Below are 27,191 nucleotides of genomic sequence, written 5' to 3'. Positions count from 1 at the left end.
CATTGCCTGTAATAATGGGATGGATCGCAATTAGGGATCACTTAAGTGTCAAGCTTCAGTGTATTATGTTTTTACATTGTTGATAAATGCATCTTTTACCAATGATGGTCATCATTGTTTAAATTATTGTGTTTTCTTGATTCCTCTTAATGTGTTCATTATATGATTTTATGTTTGATACAAGATGTTACCAGTTAATTTTTGTACCATGTTGTAAGTACAACTATAGGATGTAAAATGTGGTTTTCATGAGCAATAGATCAGTCACTACCACAGCAATGACATTCAATAATAACCATGTCTTGTCAATCTTAAGTAAAAGAAGAACAGTTATGACTGATCCTGAACTTCTATATTTGTATCCATTGTTAAAAATAATTCATGTAACACAGAATAACAATGACATTTTCTTCTGAAAATAAAACTTGATGAATTAAGACTGGGGTGAGGTGGTGTTAATATCACAATCTATTCAATCTCTTCTCTAGGAAGATAAAATGTTATCTGACATGAAAGCAACCAAATGCCTTACTGTTTGATAGCTTTCATCTTTTGAATGATACCGTCTCCGGATCAGATGTATTAATGTTTCCCATATATGATTAATTGAGTTATTTAGGATGATCCAGCTGATCTAGAGCCCCCAGGTCAGGGGTGTCAAACATGCGTCCCGCTGACCGAAACTGGGCCGCCAGAGGTTCCAATCCGGCCCGCGGAACGACTTTGCAAAGTGAAACAATTACAGAGAAGACATTAACTGCAATTTTTCAATAAAAGTAACTGCTTTTTTTCAGATTTGACCTCTGGGGGTCGCATACAATCATAGTGCTGACATTGTGCACCTGAATAGCACTTTTTTTCTGGGACTTTTTTTCTCAAAGGGAGAAAATAGATTACTTGCTGTTTGCATAATCCGGTTGAGATTCATAAAGACTTTTTAGAGCACTATAAGATGATCCACTAACTACTAACACTAGCACTACACCCCTGCATACAACACTGTCCAGCAAGCAAACTTGTCATGCTGGAGCTGGGGGGTCCTTTATAGTCAACTTGACCTTCTTCATTATTATAATCTCTGGTGACTGGGAAACCTGTGTGCTCAATGTGTTCGCAGCAAGCGGCGACCTCCAGTCTAAAAATATGAGTCCAATTCGGAAGTGCTAAAAACTGCAGTTCATGGAGGATTTGCTTGAGGCTGGATCAGGAAGTACCAAAAACCACATACACACCAATTCAAAAAAGCTGATCTTTATGGCAGAAATAAACGTGTTTACAGCCTGGTACAAAAGACGAGTGTAGTCTGGATAGCTCATTTCTTGATCGGCACACACTGTACTGAGGGGGGGTGGGTTTTTTTTTTCTAAGATATTGAGATTACTAGTCTTCCAATGAGAGGCACAGCTGACTTGATTGCCAGACAGGAACACTGTAGCTGTTGGCTAGGAGTCTCAAAGCCCGTCTCTTTACGTGACAATCGCTCAACAGCAGCAGAATGGCTGCCACTGACGATTTACCTCAAAACAGCTCTTCAGAAACAGGTGGGTGATGTCACAGATACTATGTCCATATTTTATATAGTCTATGGTTTGCAGCAGGTTTCAGGGCTTAAAGAGTAAAATATGCGTATGAGACTCATGGCGGAAAATAAAGCAGCTATATTTGCAGAAAGATATTTCATTAAATGTGAATATTTTCAGAATGTACTTTTACTTTTTTGCACTGAAAAAAAGGGGGAAAATTTAGAGTTGTCCCTCTCTATAGGTTATTATGTTATGATTATACTGGTCAGGCCCACTTCAGATCAACTCGGGCTGTATGTGGCCCCTGAACTGAAAGTAGTTGGACGCCCCTGCCCTAGGTGGTCTGGTCTGGTGCGGCTATGTGGTCGCGTCGTCCCCTGTTGTCCGTGTTCTCGCGAGAATCCGCGAAGTTTCCGGTGTTGTGTATGTTCCTGGAAACATGGCGGCCAGCTTCCGCGGCCGTCCTATCCGGAGTCTTCGGATGCGAGGTAGGCATGAAAAACCAGAATCAATGATGACTGTAATAACGAGGTGCTGCAAAAGTACATGTTGTGAGGCACGTGATGGTTCTGTCGTGACCCCTCTTTATGTCCGCGGTGTGTGTTTATTCACAGGTCGGAATGACAGCGGCGAAGAAAACGTACCGCTGGATCTCAGCAGAGGTAAGCTCAGGCTTCATCACTGATTATTCTTCAAAATGGATGAGGCGGTTTTCTGCAAACACTAGCCCTGTGAAGTGAAACCCCAGTTAATCATGTCCAAGCTGTTTCCATTGGACAGATCTCCCTTTCTGTTTAAATAACATTGATATCATAATACAAGGTGGCAGCTAGCTAACTAACTAGCTGAGGCAGCGTTAGCTAGCTGCCACGGCTAACCAGCCATGACGACGCTCTGTTGTTTTGGTTGATGTGAGTGGGCAAGAGAGCCTGTTATTTGGACAACCAAGCAGAAGTGCTGCAGTCATGCATTGGTCATCGCTGGCTGTAGGAGAAATAGTGTTAAAGGACTGTTAGCTGAGCAGTATTTAGACTGATGCACAGCTGCACACCCTGGTCAGATTTACTCCCACTGCAGCATCACAGCGGACCAGTCTGACAAAATGGAGCAGCGGTACTCTATACTAGTCTTTACTGGAACTAATGTTTAGTTTTACTCCCAATCTGTGAAGTATGTAGGGTTGCCAACCTTTTCACTACTAAATAAGGGACAGGTGCACGGTGCCATGGTGGTGTGAGCATGATGTGTGAATTCAGCATTTCTGATTCAACTGGAAATGCAGAAAGTGTGTATATTCACTTTAATCCTTACTGTATCATTATGTAACCTCATATGAATAAACCTCAAAGAAACCACAATCTGGCTCTTTACATCAAAAAACAGGCAAAAGAAAAATTAAATGCACAAGAGGAGTACATGACTCACTAAATTTACTTTTTCCATGGATACTTTTTGCTGCTTTTGACTGACTCAAGCAGTATTTGTCCTTTTGCACAGCCCGAGGGAATTCCTTACATGACAAATCACAGTTTACAGATATTTGAAGTTCATTTTGGATCAGCTCTGTGCTGCATCTGTTTCTTGAGTCTGACCATTAAATGGCCATCAGAGAGAAAATCCTCTCTACACCTTTTTGCCGGTGTGATTGGTGCATGATCCACTGTGGTTTTATCTGATCTAGGATCTGTAGAGTGCAGTCTGCTGTATTTACAAGAGTTAATAGTCAATATACATGACAATTGAGGTCCTGTATGAACCAACCCACTTTAGCCCAATATACGGGACAGTTGGCAACCCTAGAAGTATGGGATATGTTCCATCATAAATGAATGCAACACTGATTCAGTCACATTGACAAGATCCAAGTCCAGTACACAAGGGGATACATGTTATCAGACAGCTGATACACTTTATCAGACAGCTGTTTTATCATCGATTTGCTGAGTAGGCATGTGTTAGATCAGGGGTTCCCAAACTTTTAAGCCTGCGACCCCCAAAAATATAGGCACCAAGGACTCGCGACCCCCATCAAAGTGATAAATAAATGTTGTTTCATACTTCATTTAGCTGTTCTGCAGAAAATGACACACCTACATGCACACCTGGCAGTATTTCCTGTGGTGCTGTGAATTAACTTGCTGCTACTAATGATTTTATTAATTCATTGTTAACTTACTCTAACGTTAGGAGTCATCAGGCAACAAAGAAAGACAGAAAACTAATGAACATCTTTTTCTAACAGCAACATTTTTAATTTAATTTAATTTATTTTTAATTTAGGCAATCTTAGATCATTTAAAAAAGGTGAACAATTTGTGAAGACATCTTGCAACCCTAAATTAGTGTCTCAATAGCCCCCAGGGGGTCCCAACCCACACTTTGGGAACCACTTTGTTAGATAATGGTCAACCTAATTGTTTCATTTTGGCATGTAGGACATGCTACGTGTCTTTATTTGAGTGTTTCACATGGTGTTTGCTGAATTTTGAAGTTGAAGACTGAACCTTGTCTGTTGATACGCAGGTTTCAAGATCTTGAAGGTCCAAACTACAATGCATTGTCTATTTTTCTTGCATCCAAATTCTAGCAGAAGACTCATGCAGCTTAGTTGGGCCTAAATGTGTATTTATGTATTTGTCAAGTATATGTGTATGATGCCAGATCCCAGCACTACTCTGTTAACTTAAGGACCTCTGCCTTCATCTGATGTATTTTTGCAATGTGTTCTACACATTAGATTTCTGAACAGGTTTGTCCATGCATCTTTGATTTGTACACATGTAAAAGCACCAAAGTTTTATGCATTTTTGTCCATTTGGGACAAGGAAAACTTTTCTTCGCTCATTCAGGTGCAAAAAAACAAAGAATTCACAGAGTAGAATGCAACATTTTCCATATTTTAAGTGATATTTGTCATGTTTCAGTTCTATTCATACAAAGGATTGAATCTGATTGCCATGAGTTCAGATTGATGCTAAATCTGGCTCATGCACTGTTAAACATTCATGAAGCTATTGAATCTCCAGATTTTGTAGGGTTTATCTTTTAATTAAAATCCACTATCTGGAGCTGGCTTCTAATTCATGCTAAGAGAGTACTCCGCATTGAAAACCCTTCGTCGTTTAAGAAGAGCAGTCAGAGTTACAGTTAGTATGTTACAGTTGAAAGGAACTGAAAACAAAAAACACTTCCCTGCTCACATTGTGCCTTTACTGTCTGGGCTTTGTTTTGACTGTACACACTAAATTAGTCGGGCCAGATAAACCAACTTCCTTCCTGCAACATATCAAATACGGTTCATCTGCTGATATTATGGCAATATGTTTTAATGCTTGTCTTGGTTACATTGTATTTTCCTCTCTGTCTTCTGCAGAACCATCAGAAAACTTCCGTGAAATCCTGCAAAATGTGGCCAAACCGCACGGAGTCAGTAACATGCGAAAACTGGGTCACCTGAACAACTTCATAAAGGTAATGCTGTCAGGTTCAGAGGCTTTTACCCAAGTGTTTTGGTTGCTATTTTTAACAGCGGCGACAACGCTGAGAATCTGTGTAAGTCTCTTGGCTGTTCTCTCCTGAAAATCAGCATGCAGAGCCCACTGAAGCTGAGAATATAAACACACAGGATTTCAAGAAGGTTGAGTCACTGCTCAGATTTCTGTATTGATTGCATAGCTGTGCCCTCTCTCTCTGTAATGTCACTATAGACATTTCTCTGATCTCAACCTCATGGGTGCTGCAGCCACTAGGCCGAGCTGTGCCTGACTCTGTGACACTTGAAGTGAATATTAAGCTTTAGGGACGCAAAAGTTATCTGACTGAATGTGCATCAAAGGCAGCATGATGACTTTAAAACCTCAGGTGTCCATGTTTTGCTGTTGTTCATATGATCTCTGCTCCCCCTTTTCCAGGTTGAAGTATAACTTAGACATTAAAGCACAGATTTCCCTTACATTGTTGACATGCCCTGTGCTCGCTCTGTTATGGACCAGTGATCACTCAAGGATGTTTTTCTGCCGTCCACCAAACAGATTCTTGCTTAGTCTCCGGCCTTCCTGTTATTTCTTCACAGGAATAACACCATGTGGAAAGTGAAAACATGACTCGCTAAATAGAAAGCTTAGCATGAGGGGAGAACTTGCTCAAAACACTTTTTTTTTTTTTATTGAGCATCACCGTATGTAGAAATATCAAAACCTTTTACACAGTTGTCAGAGTCAACAAATGCTCCTGGATCAGATGGAAGTTTTCTGATTTGTCTCTCTGCCTTTTGATTGTCCGTCAGGGAAAGTTTTAATCTGTCATTGGAGCTTGTTTAGCCAATCTATGTTGCCCGTCAGCAGCTGTCACAGTTGCAGGCGCAAAGCTGAGTCTAATCCGTACACCTAACTCTTTTGTTTACAACTGGCAGAAGGGTAAAAGCCATGACGTGTATGTGTCTGTTGCAGCACCATGCTTCTGATTCCTTATAAGGGTTCTAGGACAGTGAGGGTGACCTAATCCCCCAGCCTGGGAGACAGTCACATGCCCCCCCTCCTCCTCCTCCTCGCCCCCTCTCCCCCCCATGCCTGATTGGGCTCTGACATCACAGCTGGTTCCAAACAACCCCTTACTTACCATGCTGTCACCCATCCCATCCTGCACCCTCTCTCCTCCTGCTCTGCTGTGTGGTTAGTGATGATGAAGTAGGTCCAGCTTTGAGGAACAGTTTGCACCTTTTATGAAAGGGTAGACTAGAACGAATGTGCCATGTTGACTTGTACAAGTCTGCCTCGAGGTGTGTGTAAGGAATGCAGCAGCTCTGAAATGGCAGCATGCTTTGTGTAAAAGGTCCAGCCGTCTGGTAAATCATATTTTTATTGTCCTGTAGAAATTAAAATGTGGAAAGAAGAACACAAACAAAGTGAAACACATAAAATCAGGAGAGTCTTTGTCTTCATGGAAAGGTTACTTGAAAATATGAAATTAAGATACTGTGATGAGAAAGAGCAGCACATCTGCTTTTGTTTCGTGTCTCACAGAGACGCCATTGCATTGCAGTTTCAGACTCTGTAGTTAGCTCTAGTCCGCCTGTTGACCCAGACTACTGTCAGAGAATTTTTATAATGAGTTGTTGTGGTGTACATACAGTGTGAGTCCTGTATACAGTAGCTGTGTGTGGGCCTCTGTTAATGATGGAGGCAAAGGCTAAGAGTGGCAATCCATGATAAAAACAGTGCTCAATGTCAGACCTGGTCTGCTGCAGAAAACAGGAGCAAACATGCCTCTGCTATTTAACATCAAATGCTCCCCCTTAGGTCAGATAATAAGAAACAATAAAATAAAATGCCATAGCTATGCAGATGACACACACATTTACATCACCATATCACCAGGGGATTATAGTCCCATACAAACACTGAGTAAATGCATTGAACAAATCAATGACTGGACGAGCCAGAACTTTCTTCAGTTAAACAAAGAAAAAACTGAAATGATTGTTTTTGGAGCCAAGGAAGAAAGGTTAAAGGTTACTGCTCAGCTCCAATCTGCAATGATGAAATGTTCAAACCAAGCCAGAAACCTTGGTGCAGTCTTAGACTCAGACCTTAATTTCAGCAGCCACATTAAGACAATTACAAAGTCAGCTTACTATCACCTTAAGAATATATCAAGGATTAAAGGACTTATGTCTCAGCAGGATGCAGGAAAACTTGTCCATGCATTTATCTTTATCAGACTAGACTACTGTAACGGTGTCTTTACAGGACTCCCTAAAAAGTCCATCAGACGACTGCAGCTCATACAGAATGCTGCTGCTCGAGTCCTAACAAGGACCAAAAAAGTAGACCACATCACCCCAGTTCTTAGATCTCTACACTGGCTTCCTGTCTGTCAGAGAATAGACTTTAAAATCCTGCTGATGGTTTATAAAGCACTGAATGGTTTAGGCCCAAAATACATCGCTGATCTGCTACTACTTTATGAACCACCTCGACCTCTGAGGTCATCAGGTACTGGTCTTGCTTTCAGTCCAGAGTCAGAACGAAACATGGTGAATCAGTGTTTAGTCATTATGCACCACATGTCTGGAACACACTCCCTGAAAGCTGCAGGTCTGCTCCAACTCTCACCTCTTTTAAATCAAAGACTCAGACATTTTTATTTACCACTGCCTTCCTATCTTAGCTCATTTTAACTCACTTTAAATTCAATTTTTAATGTAGTTTTTAATATATTTCTAATTTTCCTTTTCTTTCCTGTTTTATTATATTCGTCATTTCAATTATGTTCTTTTATGTCTGTCTGAATGTCTCCAATGCTTTTAATGTTTTAATGTAAAGCACATTGAGAGTTTCCCTCTTGTAGGAAATGCGCTATACAAAAAAAGCTGCCTTGCCTTGCCTTGCCTTGCCTTGCCTTGCCTTGCCTTGCCTTGCCTTGCCTTGCCTTGCCTTGCCTTGCCTTGCCTTGCCTTGCCTTGCCTTGCCTTGCCTTGCCTTGCCTTGCCTTGCCTTGCCTTGCCTTGCCAGAAGAATACAACAAAACAAGTCAACTTAGACCTTCGTTTGCATATTTACAAACACATCTAAACAACAATTGGGGGATGTAACACCTGCCAACACCCGCTACTGTGCTCGTGAACTTGTTGCCCTCAGTTAGTAATTATAACCGCCATCCAGCAGCAGTGAACGCATAACATTATCCAGTCACGACTCACCTGCTCCAAACGAGTCAGCATGTAACAGTCAAGTGGAAAAATACAACAAACACACCTGCATGGCTCCTGCAGCACCGGGCATGAAAGTGATGTTCTGCTTGTTAGTTTAGGTAGTCAGATCCTGATTGTACCATAATGCCTGGGTTAGGATTGTTTTTTAATCCTATGCCAAAGTCATATGTACTGTATTCATTCCTGATGTATCCATCTATTTATTTAGCCTCTTGTTCTGTCTCTGTGTTACAGCTTCTATGCAGCATAAACCACCGTGAGGAAAACTTTGGGTACACATATGAAGAAATCATCGTTTGGTAAGCTTTATCAGCCACCATCAGTTGCTGATTGTTCACATGCTCTTTTGGCAATGTGCGCTCTATTTCCACTTCATTGGCTTGTTATCTATGCCACCAAGGAACACTGTTTTATAAGTCAGGCCCTGTGGGTAATCAGCTGGTGTCCCGAGGAACACAAATTAGATGAGTTTTTAATTAAAAAGCAACTGCAAATAAAAGATCTGAATAAATGAAGAATATTTGAAGTGTGCAGTTTTATGTTATAATGGTTTGGTTACTGCTCAGCTCCAATCTGCACAGATGAAATGTTCAAACCAAGCCAGAAACCTTGGTGCGGTCTTAGACTCAGACCTTAAAAGATCTGAATAAATGAAGAATATTTGAAGTGTGCAGTTTTTTGTTATAATGGTTTGGTTTTTACCCCCAGCTTGCGACTAGCTCTTCTAAATGAAGCTAAGGAAGTGCGTGCAGCAGGGTTGCGGTCGCTCCGCTACCTCATCAGAGACACGGCTGTGCTGCAGAAGGTTCTCAGACTACAGGTGGACTACTTGATAGCAAGGTGAGATCCTGCTTTGGCTGAACCAGTCAGCTGGAAAAGTGCTGAGTTAGGCTGACCTTCACTTTGTGGATGGAAAAGTATCCCCCATCATTTTCCACCAGCTTTAAAACACTTGATTTTGTCCTGCAGAAACGTCTGTTTCTCCCACTAGAAATAGACTTGTCTCATATCTCTGTGTGTTTGTTTAGATGCATTGACATCCAGCAGAGCAATGAGGGGGAGAGGACTCAAGCGCTCAGACTTGTCCGAAAGGTAACACTTTTTATTTATCTTTGTTTCTACTGAATTAAAAGACTAATGTTTCAGTTGTGAACATTGTCTTCCGTCCAGACAGGTCAGCTTCTTTTTTTTTTTTAACCACCAGAAAGACAGTTTGGTTAGCAGCAGTGTCAGTGTGTGGACAGTTTGTACGACTCTGCCGGCTATTTATAGCTCTTTCTGTAGTTTACTGTAAACTCTCTTCACACAAACACATTCACAGTCCAACACACATGGAGTCAGGGTCTGGTTTCATGGGGAGGACTATCGGCCATCTAAGCAGAAATACAAACCCTGTGTTTCTTCCATGGCGTATAGCTTGACCTCTTATAAAAATACTTTTCCATTATCACATCTTGGATTATAATTTAAAATATAAATTAATGACTCCTAGGATTACATCTCAGGTTTATGCATTTCATATTCCCCTTTTAGAATCCCAAAAAAGCAGCAATGAAATCTTTGTAGTCATGTATCCACCTCTGTTTGTCCCGACTTGTTTGATGACTCATGTTTTCCCCCTTTCCCTCCCTCTGTAGATTATCACTGTCAATGCCATGCTGTTCCCCACCTCTGTTGCAAACTCTCTAATTGCTGTGGGCACTGATGGGCTCCAGGAGAGAGACCGCATGGTCCGTGCCGCCATAGCCATCGTGTGTGAGCTGGGTGAGTACCTGAGCGTGGAGGAATGCAAAACAGAAGACTGAGAACTATTAATTCTGCAGACACAAAAGCTGAAATTGGACAGAATAAGTCATATCAAAAGTTCATCTTCAATATGCTCAATAAGTATCTGATATTTGTTTGCTTTTTCTTTTTAGCTCTGAAGAACCCGGAGGTGGTGGCCAAACGTGGCGGCCTCAGCACCATCCTGAAGAGTGTCATCGACTGTCAGCTGAGTCGCATCAACGAAGCTCTGATCACCACCGTCCTCCATCTACTCAACCACCCACGCACTCGCCAGTACATCCGTGTTGATGTGGAACTGGAGGTACACACACTAACACGCTCACAGATATGAATTCAGGTGGAGTTTCTGTGTATAAATAAAGCAGTGTTTGCTCCTGTCAGGATTAGCAGGTGTAGGTAGATTGTCTCTTTCTCTTGGAGCTTACAGTCATCAGTTCCAGTGGTTCTCTGAAGACACCTGAGACAGCAGCATTAATTAAAGCTTTGACTTTTTTTTTTCTGGAGCATAGATTTTTGTTTTTCAGGAAAATTTAAGGAAAAATTTTAGATTTTTGTATGTAATATGAATGTTATATATGTTGACTACATGTATGACGAAATTTCAGTAATTTCATTATCTACCGTGGTTAATTGATTTTCACAGCTTTAAGCTGTACATTCAATGCATATGAAGTTTACAATTAAACTCAGAGAGTCAACATCAAAATTAGCAGACAATGTCATGTATGCACAAAGCGGCAACCTCTGGTTTAAAAGTATGAGTCCACTGCGGAAGTGTTAAAAGCTGCAGTTCATCGAGGATCAGCTTGAGGTTGGCTCCGGAAGTAACGGAAGTCACATACACATGAATGGGGAAAAGCCGATCTTTACAGCAGAAATAAACACGTTTACAGCCTGGTACAAAAGACGAGTGTAGTCTGGATAGCTCATTTCTCGATCTGCTCTCACTGTGAGGGGGATGAATTCTAATGCGACAATTTCAAAGATATTGAGTCTTCCAATGAGAGGCATAGCTGCCTGCTGGAACGCTGCAGCTGTTGGCGAGGAGGCTCAAACTCTGCCTCTCTACGTCACACTGGCTCCACAGCAGCAAAATGGCTGTCACCGACGATTTGCCTCAAACAGCGCTTCAGAAACAGATGGGTGACGTCATGAATACTACGTCCATATTTTATACAGTCTATGGTATGCACCTACAGACTCATTCTTTTGCAGCTTTCAAAGGGTGAACTTTATTTGGATGGAGTTTAAAAGAGCTCTAAAGTCCACTGTGTTTGAAACTCATCCATCTTCTGTGTGTTTTTTTTCTTTTGTGCTCCTCCAGCAAATCCTCGCACCTTTCACAGACTTTCACTACCGCCACAACGCAGACACGGCTGAAGGGCAACTCAAGTGAGTGTGTGTGTGTGTGTGTGTGTGTGTGTGTGTGTGTGTGTATGTGTGTGTGTGTGTGTGTGTGTGTGTGTGCGTGTGCGTGTGCGTGTGCGCGTGTGTGTGTGTGTGTGTGTATTGTTATGAAGAGTGTCACAGTAGAAACAAAAAGGTAGTATTCTGACATTTCCCGGTGTTTACTGTTTGCTGTGCATCCATATTGGTAACACAGTATGTGTTGAAGAGAGTTGAGGGTTTGTGGAGTGTTTTTGTGATATTAGCCTCTCTATCCGGGCTGCTTGACTCCAGCATGACTCGCCTGAGGATGTGACAGGGCTACAGTCATGATAATCCTTTAAGTCAGTCTGAAAGATTTGCTTTTAAAATAAAATATCTTTTATGGATTCTTCTTTGATGTGTGGCTTTTTGTGGTGAAGTTTGATCCTTTTGTGAAATGCTTTTTAGAGCTTTGTGCCTTCCAGATATCTTAATTATGTTGTATGTGTGTGTGAGTGGAACATTCTGTCCTGTTTCTAATGTGTGTGTTTGTTTCCTTGCTAGCAGGGAGGACAGAGAGTCCCGTTTCTTGTCAAGTAGAATGGCCATAGTGGCAGCCTTTCGCTCCTGGTCTGGTAAGGACATGTTGAATTTGAGAGAATCGTGTATGATTGACTTTTTTTGTTTTCGTTGCTCCTGTGTGACTGTCAGAACATAATCTCTCTCTTTTTGTACCTGTTTATTTAGGGATTATCAACCTATGCAAGGCTGGAAATTCTGGGATCCAATCTTTGATTGGCTTATTGTGCATACCAAATATGGAAGTTAGGGTGAGTGTTGATACTGCTGTAAATAAAGTCTTTATTCATGTCAGGAAATGTACTAATGCTGAGCTTAGGAAAACCCATTGTTAGTTACCTGGCTGTGACAATCTCGTTCACAGATACTTTGACAGTTATGAGATCTAATTTCCTTCATTTCACTTTCTACCCAAACTAACCTCACTTTCTTCAAACAAAGTAGTCAAAAGATTTCAGACAGTGATAAGTACACCAGAGCAGCCATGACACAGATAGAGTCAGATGGTATCACCCCTTCACCTCTGGATTCACAGGAAGACCAGAGCTTAGTCTTAAGTAGTGTGGGTGCTCTACTGCATATCAAAAACATGAAGTTATAAGATTAGCTGCTGATTGCTGCTAAATGGAGCTGGTACTGTATTGAATGTGTGTCTGATGACTTTAATACAATTTGCCCTGCAGAAAGGCTTGTTGGAGGTGTTATACGAGATATTCAGGCTCCCTGTGCCAATTGTAACTCAAGACTTCTTTGAAGCTCTTCTAAGTGTTGGTGGGTAAAACATCTTTTTCACCTTCAGAGCTCATTTTCATGTTTCCTTCCAGCATTTTTGTACCTTGTAATTTGTGTGTCGAGCTATAAGGCCTTGTGTAATTACAAGCTAGTTGATGTTACTCTGATTGATCGTAGAACTTTGATGACTTTATATTTTTCTCACACAGTTGAAGCTAACCTTTGCTCCTATTTCCCTTAGACCCTGCCAGGTTTCAGGACACCTGGCGACTCTCTGATGGGTTTATTGCTGCTGAGGCCAAAGTCGTCCTTCCACATCGGGCCCGCTCAAGGTGAGAGATCTGTGAGAGAGGACTGTGTTTAACAATACTTGAAAAAACTACAGTCAGTGATAGTCTCTTCTTGCTTCAACAGACCTGATCTGATGGACAACTACCTGGCGTTTGTTCTCTCAGCCTTCATCAGCAGCGGGCTGTTAGAGGTGAGCTCAGCTTAGAGTTGTTTACTCATGAGTTCTCTTATTGTACCATGTTGAATTCACACATTATCAAAGCATGTTTTTAACACATGCTGAGTGTTGTTGTTCTTAACGCTGCATCATCCTCTCTATCCTCACATTCCTCACTTCAGGGTCTTGTTGAAGTTGTGACGAGCAGTGATGATCAGCTTGCTGTCAGGGCCACCATCCTGCTGGGAGAACTTCTACATATGGTAATGTCAGAATATGCTGGAAGAATAATTGAATACTGGTTTTCATTTTGAGTAGTAGCCAAGCGGCAAACTCCGGTCTCAGAATATGAAGCCCATGCGAAAGTGTTATTAACTGCAGTTCATTGAGCATCTGCTTGAGGCTGGCTGCAGAAACTCCAGAAACCACATACACACAAATTCAGAAATGACGATCTTTGCAGCATTGATAAAAATGGTTTACAGCCTGGTAAAAAAAACGGCTTCAGTCTGAAGAGCTCATTTCTCTATCAGCACACACTGTACGGGGGGGGGGGGGATTTTATTATAAGACGACGGTTCAGAAGATATTAAGATTACAAGTTTTGCCCATTTATGGACATGACTTGACTGACAGGCGGGAACACATAGCTGTTGGCGAGGAGGCTCAAAGCCCACCTCTTTACCTCACACTTGCTCAACAGAAGTTAGAGTTCAACATTTCCGATATGGCTCCCGCCGACGATTGGCTTCAAAACAGCGCTCAGGAACAGATGGGTGACGTCATGGATACTACGTCCATTATTTATAAAGTCTATGGTGGTAGCACACACATGACTCTATGACTAATGCTAAATGCATCTCTCTTTTCCTTTCTCCTCCACCTGCCCCTTGCTTACTTTTAGGCAAACACCATCCTTCCTCATTCCCACAGCCACCACCTGCACTGCCTCCCCACCCTCATCAACATGGCAGCCTCCTTCGACATTGCTCAGGAGAAACGACTGTAAGTACTTCCACATTCATGTCTGTTGTCTGTAACATGAAGACATTTTTTAGTCAGTAATACACAAGTTATCAACCGTCAATATAATTTTTTAAAATCTTATGTATATACTCTATTTATATACTTTTCTAACATACTACACCCTGAAAAGAATTGCTGCTGGAACTAAATTTGAATGTGAAAAGAAAATGCCATTAATGCGTGTTGAAGTATTTCAACCACATTTCTTTCAAAATCAACATCTTGAAATTCTTTATTAGTGTGCTGTAAGTCAGCAGCTATTAAAGCATCACTGTCAACAAAACACCTTGCAAAATGTATTTGGGTTGCCTATTCTCTCACATGGGCATTTGGTAACCGGTTGTTTTAGAAGAGCACAGAACAACCTGTTACCTGACGCTCATGTGTGTGATTCAATAATGACAGGAGGAAGTTACTCGTGTCCTTGGCATAGTGGTTACGTTTAGGAATCTTGACTTTTCGGCACGTGAATTCTATTCTCCTGAGATCGAGTCTGTCCTTTTGATGGTTTTTACATTGGCTTTATTTTTGTAGATGGTTGTGATCCATTGATTCCTTCATCTAAATTATTTTCGCCGCAGTAGACTTTAGAAATGACGCACAACTTTAAAATACCACCTGCATTTTGTTCCCAGCGCTCCACATAAACCATCAAAAAGTACATTTTTAATCGTGTTCTCTGGGTTAGATTGTCACCGTTAAAAAATATTTACCTGTGACAAAGTAAAATGAAATAGTGGGCTGCAGTGAAGAGGTTAATAAGGCCATAGTATAGAGAAAGCACTCGCTAAATATGGTTGAGTATTTCCTTATAGCTCAAGGGAACCAGTTGTTTCAGATGAGCACAAACCAAAATGTTCCCTGGCTGACGGTAGCGGTTGACGTGGTTGATTGATACCTGTCGGAAACGCTTGATCAGTGTGAGCTCAGTGGCTCACGGGCATAGGTAGCGGACTTCTAAATTATTTATATTTTACTCTTGTGTGAACCAACCCAACTCCACTCGTGTTTCAAAATACTTGATTTTTGCACATTTAATTACTTTCGTCAGTAGCTGTGATGCACTACATGACACCCAAGAATCGCTGTTAATATGTTTGTGAATGTGTGTCGAATCTTGTGACTGAAGCAGAGCACAACGCCTGCCGTTATGGAAACACAACAACAGCTGGATCAAGGAAACCAGTTAGCATAGAAACAAGTAGGGCGATAATCAAGCAATAAATCTTTATTTGTATAGCTCCAAATCACAACAAACACTATCTCAAGATGCTTTTGAAAGCATAGGAGGTCTAGACCACTCCATGTCAAAACACCAGGATGCACGCACAGCCCTAACTGTTTACAAACAGTAAAGGGGTCTACAGGACTGCAGAGAGATGAGAGGGACCATCTTTGACCTCAGGAGGGCGCCACAACACAAACCTAAAACTAAAGTTTAACTCAAGTTTAGGATTTACTTTTTTAACCTGGCTTTTAACTTGGAGTAATTTCCTTTTAGCCCTGGACTTCATTATAACCATTATGACCATTGTTTTAGTATCATTTTTATTTATTTATTTTATTTTTATGCTATTTATCTCATTCTATTTTAGTGATTTGATCCTAATGATTTTACTTTTAAGTTTTCATATCACTTTCCTCTATCTTGTTTTAACCCAAAACTGTCTGACAAAGTTCACTGAAACTCCTCTCTTTCATGCTTACAGCTTTAATGCTAACATGCACATGTGCTAAGTAATGTTAAAATGTCTGACCCTCTGGCCCTGTCACAGCCTAGAGCGACAGGGCCTCACTGATGAATTCAATTTGACCTTTATGCATAAATCTGCATTTCAAACACGTTGTATTTAAATATTCTTACAATAAAGATACATGAAACTTTTTTTTTCACATTCCCCAATTATTTGAATTCATTCAGGATGCAGATAGATGGCTCTTGTTATCCCACATCCCTACCTCAAGCAAAATAAGAAACATCTTCTGGGAGAGAAAGCCAAAAAAAATTGAAATAAAATGTTGAATAAAATCAGATTTTCCCTGAAATATTCTAAAAGTGTTAACACATATAAAAAATATTGTCACTGAAGCTGTCATTCTAAGGTGGTCCTCCTATATACCACTGGATTAAATTCATGATATGATGGAAAATAAAATACAATGACAACAAAATCATGGTAGTAGCCCTGGACTGCATTTGTACCATTATGACTGTTTCATTTAACAGAGAAAAAAAAGATGATAAACAAGTACACTAAACAAAATTAAACTGGACGATTGATTTAAAAAAAGGACATGGTACAGAAAATACAATAATAATAATAATAATAATAATAATAATAATAATAATAATAATAATAATATTGTTTAAAAAATAGATAAATCATGAGATCCTGTTAAACTTTTTTTTTTTTGAACAGTCGGGCGAGTGCAGCTGTTAACAATTTGAAGCGTTTCCATGAGAAGAAGAAGAAAGGGTTGAAACCTCACAGTCTGTATCTGGACCACATCATTCGCAAGTCTGTGTCCTCACACAGCCGCAGAGAGTCCCATTCACGCTCCCACAGAGACATCTACGTCATTAAGGTATGAACCATTTTCCACTTTTCAACCCTCTGTGCCTCCACAACATCCGGAAGCAGAATATGTTTCAGGAATGAAGCGTGTCTGCTTCTTACTCCTCAAGTGATAACAAATTCACCATTTATAATCCTTTTTATGGGTATTTACTGTTTTCTGTGTTTAGGACACTGAGGATGCACTGATGATGAACTTGAGAGACAGTCACATCCTCAACCATAAACAGAACCTGGAGTGGAACTGGTTGCTTATTGCCACCATCCTAAAGGTAAAGATCTTCTCATGCAGCGTCATAGACTTGCTCGTCTTTATTTATTTCTTTGTTTCATGTTTAAATCTTATTTGTTTTTCTTCCAGTGGCCAAATGTAAACCTCAGGAACAACAAAGATGAACAGATGCACAAGTAAGACTCTTTTTGATCACCTTTTTTTCTAGTTACGCACACTTTTCTGAGGATCTGTTTTGAATACTTCTTTGTCTTCTGTCTACTGCAGGTTTGTACGGAGGCTGCTGTACTTTTATAAACCCAGCAGTAAGTTATACGCTGGGCTGGCGTTGGATCACCCAAAGTCCAGACAACTCACTGTGGTCGGCTGTCAGTTTGTGGAGTTCCTCATGGAGTCGGAGGAGGTTAGTGATGCCTCCTTTCACCTAGACCAAACACACATTCCTGTTTTCACCTTCAAACTCACCTCTTATGTCGGCCCTTTCTTTCCTCCTCCCTCCCAGGATGGTCAGGGTTACCTGGAGGACCTGGTGAAGGACATGGTGTCCTGGCTGTCCTCGTCCTCAGGGCTGAAGCCTGAGCGCTGTCTGCAGAGTAACGGCCTGCTCACCACGCTAAGCCAACACTACTTCCTCTTCCTAGGGACGCTCTCTGCACACCCGCAGGGAGTCAAACTGCTGGAGAAATGTGGCCTGTTTCAGTGGTGAGTACAAGCAAACAGCCTGTCAGAGCTTCTGCAGGGCAAAATAATGCAACACTGAGATTTGGTTTAACAACTCTTGATTTGTGTCTTTACAGCCTGCTGAATCTGTGCTCTGTGAAGAACCAGGATGCTGTGCTGAAGCTTGCTGTATCCACACTGGACTACAGCAGAGATGGTCTGGCCAGAGTGATCCTCTCCAAGATCCTCACTGCTGCTACTGATGTAAGACAGCCACAACAAAAACAGAGCATTATGTGCAAAGAACAAATACAGCTGCAACATTCCACTGCTAACATCCTCATGTCCCGTCTCTCTCCCTCAATGCTCTTGATCTATCTGAGCAGGCGTGCAGGTTGTACGCCACTAAACACCTCCGTGTACTGCTGCGTGCTAGCGTGGAGTTCTTCAGCAGCTGGGGGATGGAGCTGCTGGTTACACAGCTCCACGACCACAGCAAAGCTGTGTCCATGGAGGCTCTGGACATACTGGATGAGGCCTGCGAGGACAAGGTGGCTGCACAAACTCAAACACGAATTTCAAAGTGATGTCAGTGTAGGGGCTCCAAAGAGCTGCTTTACAGGATTAAGATGCATTGAATATTTCAGGCTGTGCTGAATTATGAAAGCATTTGAATGGATTAAGAGTGAGTTGATGGTATGTGTCTGACAGTTACCTCATGTGCACTCTCTCTGTTGTCTGACTCCGTTTGTTGTGTTGTTCCACAGGCAAACCTTCATGCTCTGATTCAGCTCAAACCTGCTTTGTCCCACCTGGGAGACAAGGGCCTCCTGCTGCTCCTCCGGTGGGTGTTTGTGATGACACCAAGCTGATAGTGTATGACATGTTTTGGTATTTACTAGTTATGCATTAGTTAATGTTCTATTGTTTGTGCTCTTTAGGTTCCTGTCCATTCCTAAAGGTTTCTCCTACCTCAATGAGAGAGGTTACGTCAGCAAGCAGCTGGATAAATGGCAGAAGGTATTACCAGGATGAATAAATCCAAACTATTTGAAGTCTCTTCTTCAATTTCAAACTTTCTGTGATATAAGACCCCACAGTAAAAGAAGTCTGTGCTTGTAGGAATACAACCTGAAGTATGTAGATCTGATCGAGGAGCAGCTCAATGAAGCACTTACAACATACCGCAAACCTGTTGATGGAGACAACTACGTCCGCCGAAGCAACCAAAGGTGAGAAGAAGAGTTTGTCGTCACCTAGGGAGCTGCAGGATAAACAGTGTAGCGTGATCCTAACTCATCTCTGTTTGTGTCTGCAGGTTACAAAGACCAAATGTTTATCTCCCTGTGCACTTGTACGGTCAGCTGGTCCACGATAAGACAGGCTGTCACCTGTTGGAGGCTCAAGTAACTACTGTTATTCTAACACAATTTTAGCTCTGGGGAGTTTCTGGGTTTATACGAGCACTCTTCCTGATATCTGTGTTTTCATTTGCAGAGCGTGGTTCCTGACCTCAGCTACACAGTTCGCTCCCCGATGCTGGACACCTGGGAGGGCATTAAACAGCTGAAGGGTGCTCTCTGGGCCCTGGTCAGTGCTTCTTGTTATCACTTAATGACACCTCAGTGATTCAGCTGCTGTAACAGTAATAGTGACGGAGATTGCTCTGATGGTGTTTGCTGGTTTCCTCACAGGGTAACATCGGCTCTTCAAACTGGGGTCTAAATCTCCTACAGGAGGAGAACGTCATCCCTGACATCCTGGCGTTGGCCCAGCACTGTGAGGTGCTCTCAGTACGAGGGTAAGTTTATTGTATTATGGTAAAAATAAAGCAGCTTTACTTTACTGTTTAGAGAAAATATCACTTGAAAGAGATTCTCAACTTAAATTTGACGTTCCTTTGCATCTGGAAGTGGCTTTATTATCTCCTGCACCAACATAATGTTCACAGCAGACAGGTTTTTATGGTGATGGCGGTAGATTTGTTATGTTAGTGAACAGTGAAGGGTAAATTGCCGAAAAAATGCCTATAGTGCAGATCACCAGGATTCAAAGTGTTGTGCAGTTCATGTCACTTGTAATGCAATCAATTTACAATTTCAGTAATTTTCAATAATTAGCTGCTAAAGCAAAATCACAAAGGCGTTTTTACGATAGAAATTAATGTATTTATTTATTTAACGGACTTTCTTGCTGGAACAAGCATGAAACAAGTTAATAAGCCACAAGCTACAACATGTACAGCCCTAGTTAATTTGCAATGCGTTTGCTGGAGAGGCCTTAAAAATACAGTTTAAACTGGAGACAGTGTTAGAAGCTCTATTTTTATAATTGAACCTTTCCTATCCCGGAACTTATGTAGGAAGCACTCTGTTTTCTCTGCTTTCATGATATTTTTTGGTTCCCCACTAAAGAACCTGCAATTTAATCTTAATGTTTTTACAATGTTGGCCTAAATCATTCAACACTTCAAGCTGTGCAATCACAGGTACTTCTCAGAGTACAAGATAAGCCAGTCATTCTACAATTCTACAATTTCATTTAGCAGATGCTTTTGTCCAAAGCGACGTAGAACACAAGCAAGAATTTAGAACGGAGGGAAAAACCTTAGTAAGTGCAAAAAAGTGCTTCAAGTTGATTGGCCACAGGTTCTGCCATCTAGTGCCAGAAGAAGTGCCAGGTTGTTGTTGTTTTGTTGTTGTTTTTTTAAGATAATGTAGCTAATCACAACAGATAATTTAGGTCAACAATATCGTTCAACATTCAACAGCATTTAATATTCAGTGCTAAATATGCAAGAGGAGCTGGGTTTTAGACCTTCTGATTCATTCTACCCCTGAGGAAAAAGAGGAGAAGGGTCAGGTTAAGTGCCTAAGTGTTGTCTGAACAGTTGAGTCTTCAGACATCTCTTAAAAGTAGAAAGGGACTCTGGTCATAAAATCTGAGTATGTGTTTATTAGTTTTGATATTTTAGTACTTAGTAGTAAGATCATTTTTGGCCTCTCTTCCCCTCTACCATCCACAGGACTTGCGTTTATGTGCTCGGTGTGATCTCCAAGACCAGGCAGGGCTGCGAGGTGCTGAAACAGTACGGCTGGGATTCAGTCAGACACAGTCGCAGGACGCTGTGGCCTGTCACTCCAGAGGAGGTCGACGCACAGCTGACCTCTGAGCTCTCTTCGGTACCAAGCACGCTCAGTCTGAACTCTGAATCCACCAGCTCGCGCCACAACAGCGAGAGCGAGTCTCAGCCGAGTATGTGGACTAATTATTTCTGAATGATATAAAACACTTTATGCTCTTGTTTTGTTCTCACTTATCTCCTTGTGTCTCACTCTCAGACATGTACATCCTGGATGATGACAAGTGCGACATTCTAGACCAGTCAGACGAGCCCTCTTTCTATCTACACCCCAAACAAGTCAAGGACCACCGCAGCCCCTTTACAATCCTCGCCTCCACCCGCTTTGTTCGTACTCGTTTCCTGAACTCCTTGTCCCTGCCGAGCAAGAAGCTGCGCTCCACCAGTGACCCCAAGACCCCGACAGGCTCTCGCACCCCAACTGAACTCAAGACGGGGAGTATGAGGCGGAACAGGACAGTGACAGAGCCGTCTGTGTACAGCCCTAACCAGGACGTCTTCACCCCCGTGTTTAATGGCAGAGGAATGCCGAAGAGTCCTACAGTCAGCCTGGAGACTTCGTTCGTGGGAACCAGGGGGGGATCAGAGGAGCAGCTTGTAGATGGCAGGCTGGCCCGGGGGGGAGGTTCAGGCCTCGGACTCAGCGGTCTTGGTGTTCACGGAGTCGTCGAGCATCCGAGCCGTGAGAGGGAGCAGAGCAGCCGAGAGCGTCTCGCCGGAGACGGTGGCTCCTCTTCCAGTGGAGGCAATGTGGGAGGGGGCGGAGGAGGTGGGGGAGGTACTCAATTTAAAAGTCGCAGTCAGAGCTTTAACACGGACACCACGACCAGCGGCATCAGCTCCATGAGCTCCAGCCCCTCCAGGGAGACCGTTGGAAACCCTGAGCACCCTGAACCTGAACCGGACTCCTCTGACTGCGTGAGCCTCAACACAGTCGTGTCTGCCAAGACTGTCAAAACCCTCTCCTCCCTCACCCCCCAGTCTCAGACCAACCACATGTCCACGTCTAAGTCCTCCACCGTCTCTCTGGTACCACCCGGCTCCTCGCACACTCTGCCTCGTCGAGCCCAGTCCCTCAAGTCTCCTTCAGTCACCACCATCAAGAGCCTGGCAGACTGCAGCTTCATGTACACGAGTCCCCGAGATGCTCTGGGCTACGCCACCTTGAAGAGGCTTCAACAGCAGAGGATACACCCGTCTCTGTCTCACAGTGAAGCACTGGCGTCGCCTGCCAAAGATGTGCTGTTCACCGACACCATCACCATGAAGACCGGGAGCCTGGACTCCAGATTAACTCCTCGCAGGTAAATCCGCCACGACTACAGGGAAAGATGAGAGGGAGAGAAACTGTTGCAGCTCTTTTTTTTTGGTCTACATTTCTTTGCAACCTCTGCTGTGCCCATCAGGTTATCAGATAGGAGACTTACCTGTCCAGAACCCAGCGCCTTAAATCCATATCGCAGGCTGTCCAGAACGTTTGTACCGCGGTGGGTGGACCCACTCAGTGGCCTCCCTTGTAGAGATGTAGCTACTAGCACCAAATCAGACCATTAACATGTCCCGGCTGCTTTGACCTTAGTAGAAACTACCTTCTGATGCCCTTTAGAAGAATCCTGTAACCTTGTTGTGTGATGATACCCTGTATAGACAGTTGCTGTTTGTAGAGCTGGATCCCTTCATAGAGGTTCATAGAAGTACACACTGTGCAGGGCAGCTAGAGAAAAGTGCCATGATGTCAATATAGATGTTTGATCTAGTTTACACTCAAGGCTGTCAAAATTGGAGCATGTGCTCTCTTCACATTATTTTTACTTAATTTAATAACACTTATTGATTAATTCAGTCCTGCACATTATTGTAACCCTTTTCTTTCAGAGAAATAATGGAAGAATAAAATATATGAAACCAGTTTTCTTAATCCATGAAATGAAAGAAAACAGCAAAGTGAGATTTAAGATATTCAGAGCCTAATTTGACAGTTTATATTTATCTAAACAGTTTTGTTTAACTGATTATTAGCTGATAAAAGATGTCTACAGAGAATGCCAAATTGGGATATTGATTGTCAAAAGCTGTAAGATATTCACTAACTTAAACAGACAACTCAGTAAATCACTTATAATCTTGAATCATCAAAATTAGTGCAAAAAATGTCTCAAACAATCACTAGGTTAGTCCGATAATCCCAGATGAACTTGTGGTTGATTGACACTGACATTCTGTGTTGTAGTCTGTTTTCCCGTTTCTAATGTAGTTTATGGCTTTTATAATCACCTGATCTTTCTACTCCTGCCTTCATTCAAAGGTATTTTTTCTCTGTGATGAACCGGACTTCAGATCCCCTGGTGCTGTCTTGTTTTGTGAAGTTGTGCCAGTAGCTCCTTGACATTAATGTAGGCCAGTTATTCCCCAGGTGTCCTCTGCTGTACTGATAGCTCTCCACAGTCTTTTTTCTCACCATCTTTGACTAAGTTTCTGTCTCTGTGCCTTTTTATCCAACATTTTTTCACTTGCTCCTTACATTCCTTATCTGTCCCAGTCTCTCCCCCCGGATCCTCTCACGCACCTCTCCTCTTGCCCTCCCTAGGTTCCTGAAGGCTCTGAGCTTCGCCTCTCTGGATAAAGAGGAGCTTCTCAGCCCCATCAACCAAAGCACTCTGCACCGCTGCTCCTCAGTGCGCTCGATGGTCTCCAGCGCCACCTATGGGTGTAATGATGACTACATTGGCCTGGCATTGCCAATGGATATCAATGACATGTTCCACATTAGAGACTCTGCATACTTTCAGCAGAGGATCAGCCCTCCGTCAGAGGAGCGGAAACGCTTCCTCTTTGGTGACGGAGATGGTAAAAGCAGATTTGTCCCATTAGATTAAAATGAAATCACAACATCATCAGAGAGAGTATTTAATTTGATCTGACATGGCTTCTCTTTAGGTGACCGCCCTGCTCTTCCAGTCCTAAAGCAGCAATTCAGCATCTCTGAGCTCATAGCTTCCAGAGGAGACTGCCCTAACCACACGATAGGTGCAGAGGAGACGGGCCTGCAGGATCACACTGAGGAAAACTGCCTCTACTGTGTCGGAGCCATCGTCCTCGGATACCCCACACAGCCACAGGTCAACAGCACACACCCCCGCACTGGTGAGCCAACACACACACTTTCAATCAGTCACATGCTCATACCTCACACTCAGAACAGGATTTAATCATCAGTCTCTCTTCTGACAGACTATGTTGACTTCCCGTCATGGAGCGGGCAGAGCGGCCATCGTCTGGAGGTGATGCCTCAGTCTAAGTTCTCTGGTGTGTCGGGCTGCAGTGATGCCGCTGTGTCACAAGGCTCAATCTGTAGCACGCCAACACCTGGCGACGTTGTCCTAGGTAAGACTACACCAAAAGAAAGTGTGTTTTCACCATGTTAAATTCTGCATCTCAAGAATGGCTCTGAACAGCACCATGAGTTTCTGAAAAGTAAGAACAAAAAGGGGTTGGAGCCAGAGCTCGACCAAGATATCATGTAATTCATTGATCTTATTACTCAGCCTTTCACTTGAAGACGCAGACTTCTGCTGGCCAATGATGTACTTGCAGCCTCACATCACTATGCATAGCCAGCTTTGCTTCTCAGATGAAGCCTTACCTGAACTGCAAAGCTTTGTCTTCACTCACGGAAGGAAGTCTATTAGCTTAACCAGGGACATCAGGGCATCAAGTGTAAATCCTGGAAAGCCTTACTGGCAAGTGGGTTGTTGACAATTTTTCTATGAAAAAAGATGGTGTGAAAATATGGGCATGTAGGATATAGGTTCTCTGATTAACAGGTAAATAAAATAATCCACAACATCTTAATTATTGACTTTAAGTCCAAGTAAGCTCAAATAGTGGATGCAACAAAGGAAAACAGCTGTGGTTATGTTGAGGTGATTAATATCAGTTTCACTTGAGGTGGCAGGTGTAGAATATTTAATTGTGCATTCATTCAGGTGGCAAAGGGATATCAGAAGACGGCCCTGCCTCCAGAGTCTTGCTGAGGAAGGAGGTTCTCAGACTCATCATCAACCTCAGCTCCTCTGTAGGAACCAAAGGCCACGAAACAGGACTACTGACGTAAAGCTCTCACTTTTCTGTATCATTCACACATTCTTCAAGATGTGTGTTCTCTTTCTGATGTACAACAAATGTGTCCTACTGCAGGATAAAGGAGAAGTTCCCCTATGCGTTTGATGATATCTGCCTGTACTCTGAGGTTTCTCACCTCTTATCTCACTGTGCGTTTCGACTGACCTCCAGACGTTTCATACAGGAACTTTTCCAGGACGTGCAGTTCATGCCAGTAAGAATCAGCTTCCCCCTTCTTCTTCTTCTAAAAACCCTTTGTGTTTGATAATCCAAATACGATAATCCTCTTGTTGTTTTTTTTAGATGTACGAAGAAGCCGAGGCAATTTTGACCAAGATACCAAAACCTGTTGAAGAGGATGCCGACCCTCCTGCAGAATCCTGATCAACCGCTCCCCCTTGTTATTTTGCTTCCTCCACACAGTCCCGGTCCTGCCACTCTACAAACATGAACACATAAAGACTGATAAAAAAAATAAGACATGGCTGTGAGGATAGAGAGACGTCTGGCATGTTTCTGTTGCTAAAAACAGAGTGTAAGCCAAGGGAGATGAGGAGAGGGAGATCTTCCAGTTTCTTCCAGCAAACATGAGCTGGAAACAAAGGACTGGACTATGAACCCTGTAAACAAAACTAAACCTGGCACGCCTAATGCTGTTTTAGACTCTCTTTTTAACAGTTTACAGTAAAAAAAAAAATGGGGGAGCCATTTAACCAAATACTGTCAGATGGGTTGAATCTTGCGCAACACTCAATAATACATCAATGTAACGCTTAAAGAAAAGCTGGATCATTAAGACTAAGAATCCCAGTGTTTAAAAAACAAAAAGAAACAATTCTCCACGTTTTCTATCTTTACAGAGGTGGTGTTTTTCTGTCATGAAATGAATAAGGCATGTTGTTGTGTCAACCCAGTGATTCCTTAGACTCTGCATTCTTTTTCTCTTTCTGAAACAAAAAACACTACAAAGAGGGTCCTGCTGTTTTTCATGTTTCTGGAGCCTTCCTGGTTCATATCGCGCCCCCCGACCTGTGACCTGTTTTAACCAGATTTGTGCTTCTGCTTCTCTTGCCTCGCCACTTCCTACAACCTGTAGCCTCTCGTCAGCACAGACAGCCAATTCCTTTTCTATTTCTTGTATTTCAGACAATCAGACATCACTAGTATTGTATTTTCTAAAGCACTATATATGCCAACCTTACACGATACGAGAGGAGAATAGCATGGGATTTAATGCTAGTTTATGCCATCTTTAACTTGCTTAGGACCTTTTATGTCTTTCTTCAGCCATTTTAGTAAAGCTTCTCAGGAGGTGGATGATGATTGGAGAGATTTTAAAGTTATCTGTAGAAATATTCATCACAGATTCATCTTAAGATATTTGACGTCTCCAGTCCTGTGTAAGCCCAGCAGCTGCCCGGCTCTTTGCCTTCTTACCTCTGTGCTTCACTTCCCTGCATGTGCAACAAGCATGGCAAACTTGTAACGTCACCTTAAAGTGTTTCTTGCTTATGAAACTTTTTTTTTTTTTTAAAGAAAAAAAAGGTTGCCATAACATGCTGCCATTACATTATAGGAATATACTAACCCCTGATTCTGTTTCCACAATGCAATATCACTGTCTGTTATTGGCCGAGATGGAGGTAGAGGAGGGAGAGAGGGAGTGCGATGACTAAAGGATTTGTAAAAGGTTTCCAGGGAAATGGGGGATATCTGTTTCCATTGACTTGTTTTTTGCTATAATGCTGCTACACAAATGGACTCATAGAGAGATGATTCATAGATCAGCTGAGTGATGTCAGATCCGATCTATTTATTATATGTCTGTACCATAGAGTGAGCTCAACCAGAGAAGAAAAAAAAAGTTATTTATATTTTTTCCTGGAGACTGTATTATAATTTAAAAAGATTTGTTTTCTTTTTTTTTTTTTTTGCCTGAATCGTGGTTTCCCTTGTAAAATGTGTACAGTATGTTTTTGGGGGCATTGATGACCTAAAGAAACATACAATCCTATCAAAGGGATGCATTGTTAATAAAACAAAAAATTTGAAATACCCAAAATGTTTCACACTTTTTGTGACTTCTATCTCTAACTTCTATCTGAATCCATGAAGGTCATAATAATCTTGTGATCTGAATTCTGTGGACTTTGCTGTAAAATGGCATGTTGCACACAGTTGTCACATCATTAATTTTAATTTATGGTTTTTTTTGTTACCTGTCTTGTATGCAGATTACAGCTACAGATCTTTACAGTGCTTAAATACTGCTAAAGTAGAGGT

General features: G+C 42.1%; 1 protein-coding gene across 2 annotated transcripts; it reads left to right on the top strand.

Moving 5' to 3' along the window:
- The first annotated feature begins 1,911 nt into the window (after window positions 1–1,911).
- LOC117818906 (rapamycin-insensitive companion of mTOR-like) lies at window positions 1,912–26,970 on the top strand. Of its 2 annotated transcripts, none has more exons than XM_034692042.1 (37): window positions 1,912–2,011; window positions 2,138–2,185; window positions 4,897–4,994; window positions 8,470–8,534; window positions 8,944–9,075; window positions 9,264–9,327; window positions 9,873–9,999; window positions 10,155–10,324; window positions 11,348–11,415; window positions 11,959–12,026; window positions 12,139–12,221; window positions 12,654–12,741; window positions 12,944–13,034; window positions 13,117–13,183; window positions 13,333–13,413; window positions 14,055–14,155; window positions 16,597–16,762; window positions 16,923–17,024; window positions 17,114–17,160; window positions 17,252–17,387; window positions 17,487–17,686; window positions 17,782–17,908; window positions 18,031–18,195; window positions 18,412–18,488; window positions 18,586–18,664; window positions 18,767–18,876; window positions 18,963–19,050; window positions 19,142–19,234; window positions 19,339–19,445; window positions 20,670–20,899; window positions 20,986–22,090; window positions 23,374–23,633; window positions 23,724–23,930; window positions 24,018–24,170; window positions 24,773–24,896; window positions 24,984–25,122; window positions 25,212–26,970. In XM_034692042.1, the coding sequence occupies exons 1-37, from the start codon at window positions 1,963–1,965 to the stop codon at window positions 25,290–25,292; spliced, it is 5,196 nt and encodes a 1,731-aa protein (XP_034547933.1). In that variant the 5' UTR covers window positions 1,912–1,962; the 3' UTR covers window positions 25,293–26,970. The 2 variants fall into 2 exon arrangements, with proteins under 2 accessions (XP_034547933.1, XP_034547932.1); XM_034692041.1 differs by having other exon boundaries at window positions 11,956–12,026.
- The last annotated feature ends 221 nt before the right edge of the window (window positions 26,971–27,191 follow it).

The sequence above is a fragment of the Notolabrus celidotus genome, chromosome 9 (assembly GCF_009762535.1).
Source record: "Notolabrus celidotus isolate fNotCel1 chromosome 9, fNotCel1.pri, whole genome shotgun sequence".
NCBI classification, from domain to species: domain Eukaryota; kingdom Metazoa; phylum Chordata; class Actinopteri; order Labriformes; family Labridae; genus Notolabrus; species Notolabrus celidotus.
This window is presented reverse-complemented; position numbering and strand designations above follow the sequence as displayed.

Bases quoted from the DNA above. Each gene is read 5' to 3' on its own strand.
- LOC117818906 (XM_034692041.1), top strand. From the start codon at position 1,963: ATGGCGGCCAGCTTCCGCGGCCGTCCTATCCGGAGTCTTCGGATGCGA. The intron at 13,414-14,054 runs GTAATGTCAGAA...GCTTACTTTTAG, and splicing joins TGGGAGAACTTCTACATATG to GCAAACACCATCCTTCCTCA. The intron at 14,156-16,596 runs GTAAGTACTTCC...TTTTTTGAACAG, and splicing joins ATTGCTCAGGAGAAACGACT to TCGGGCGAGTGCAGCTGTTA.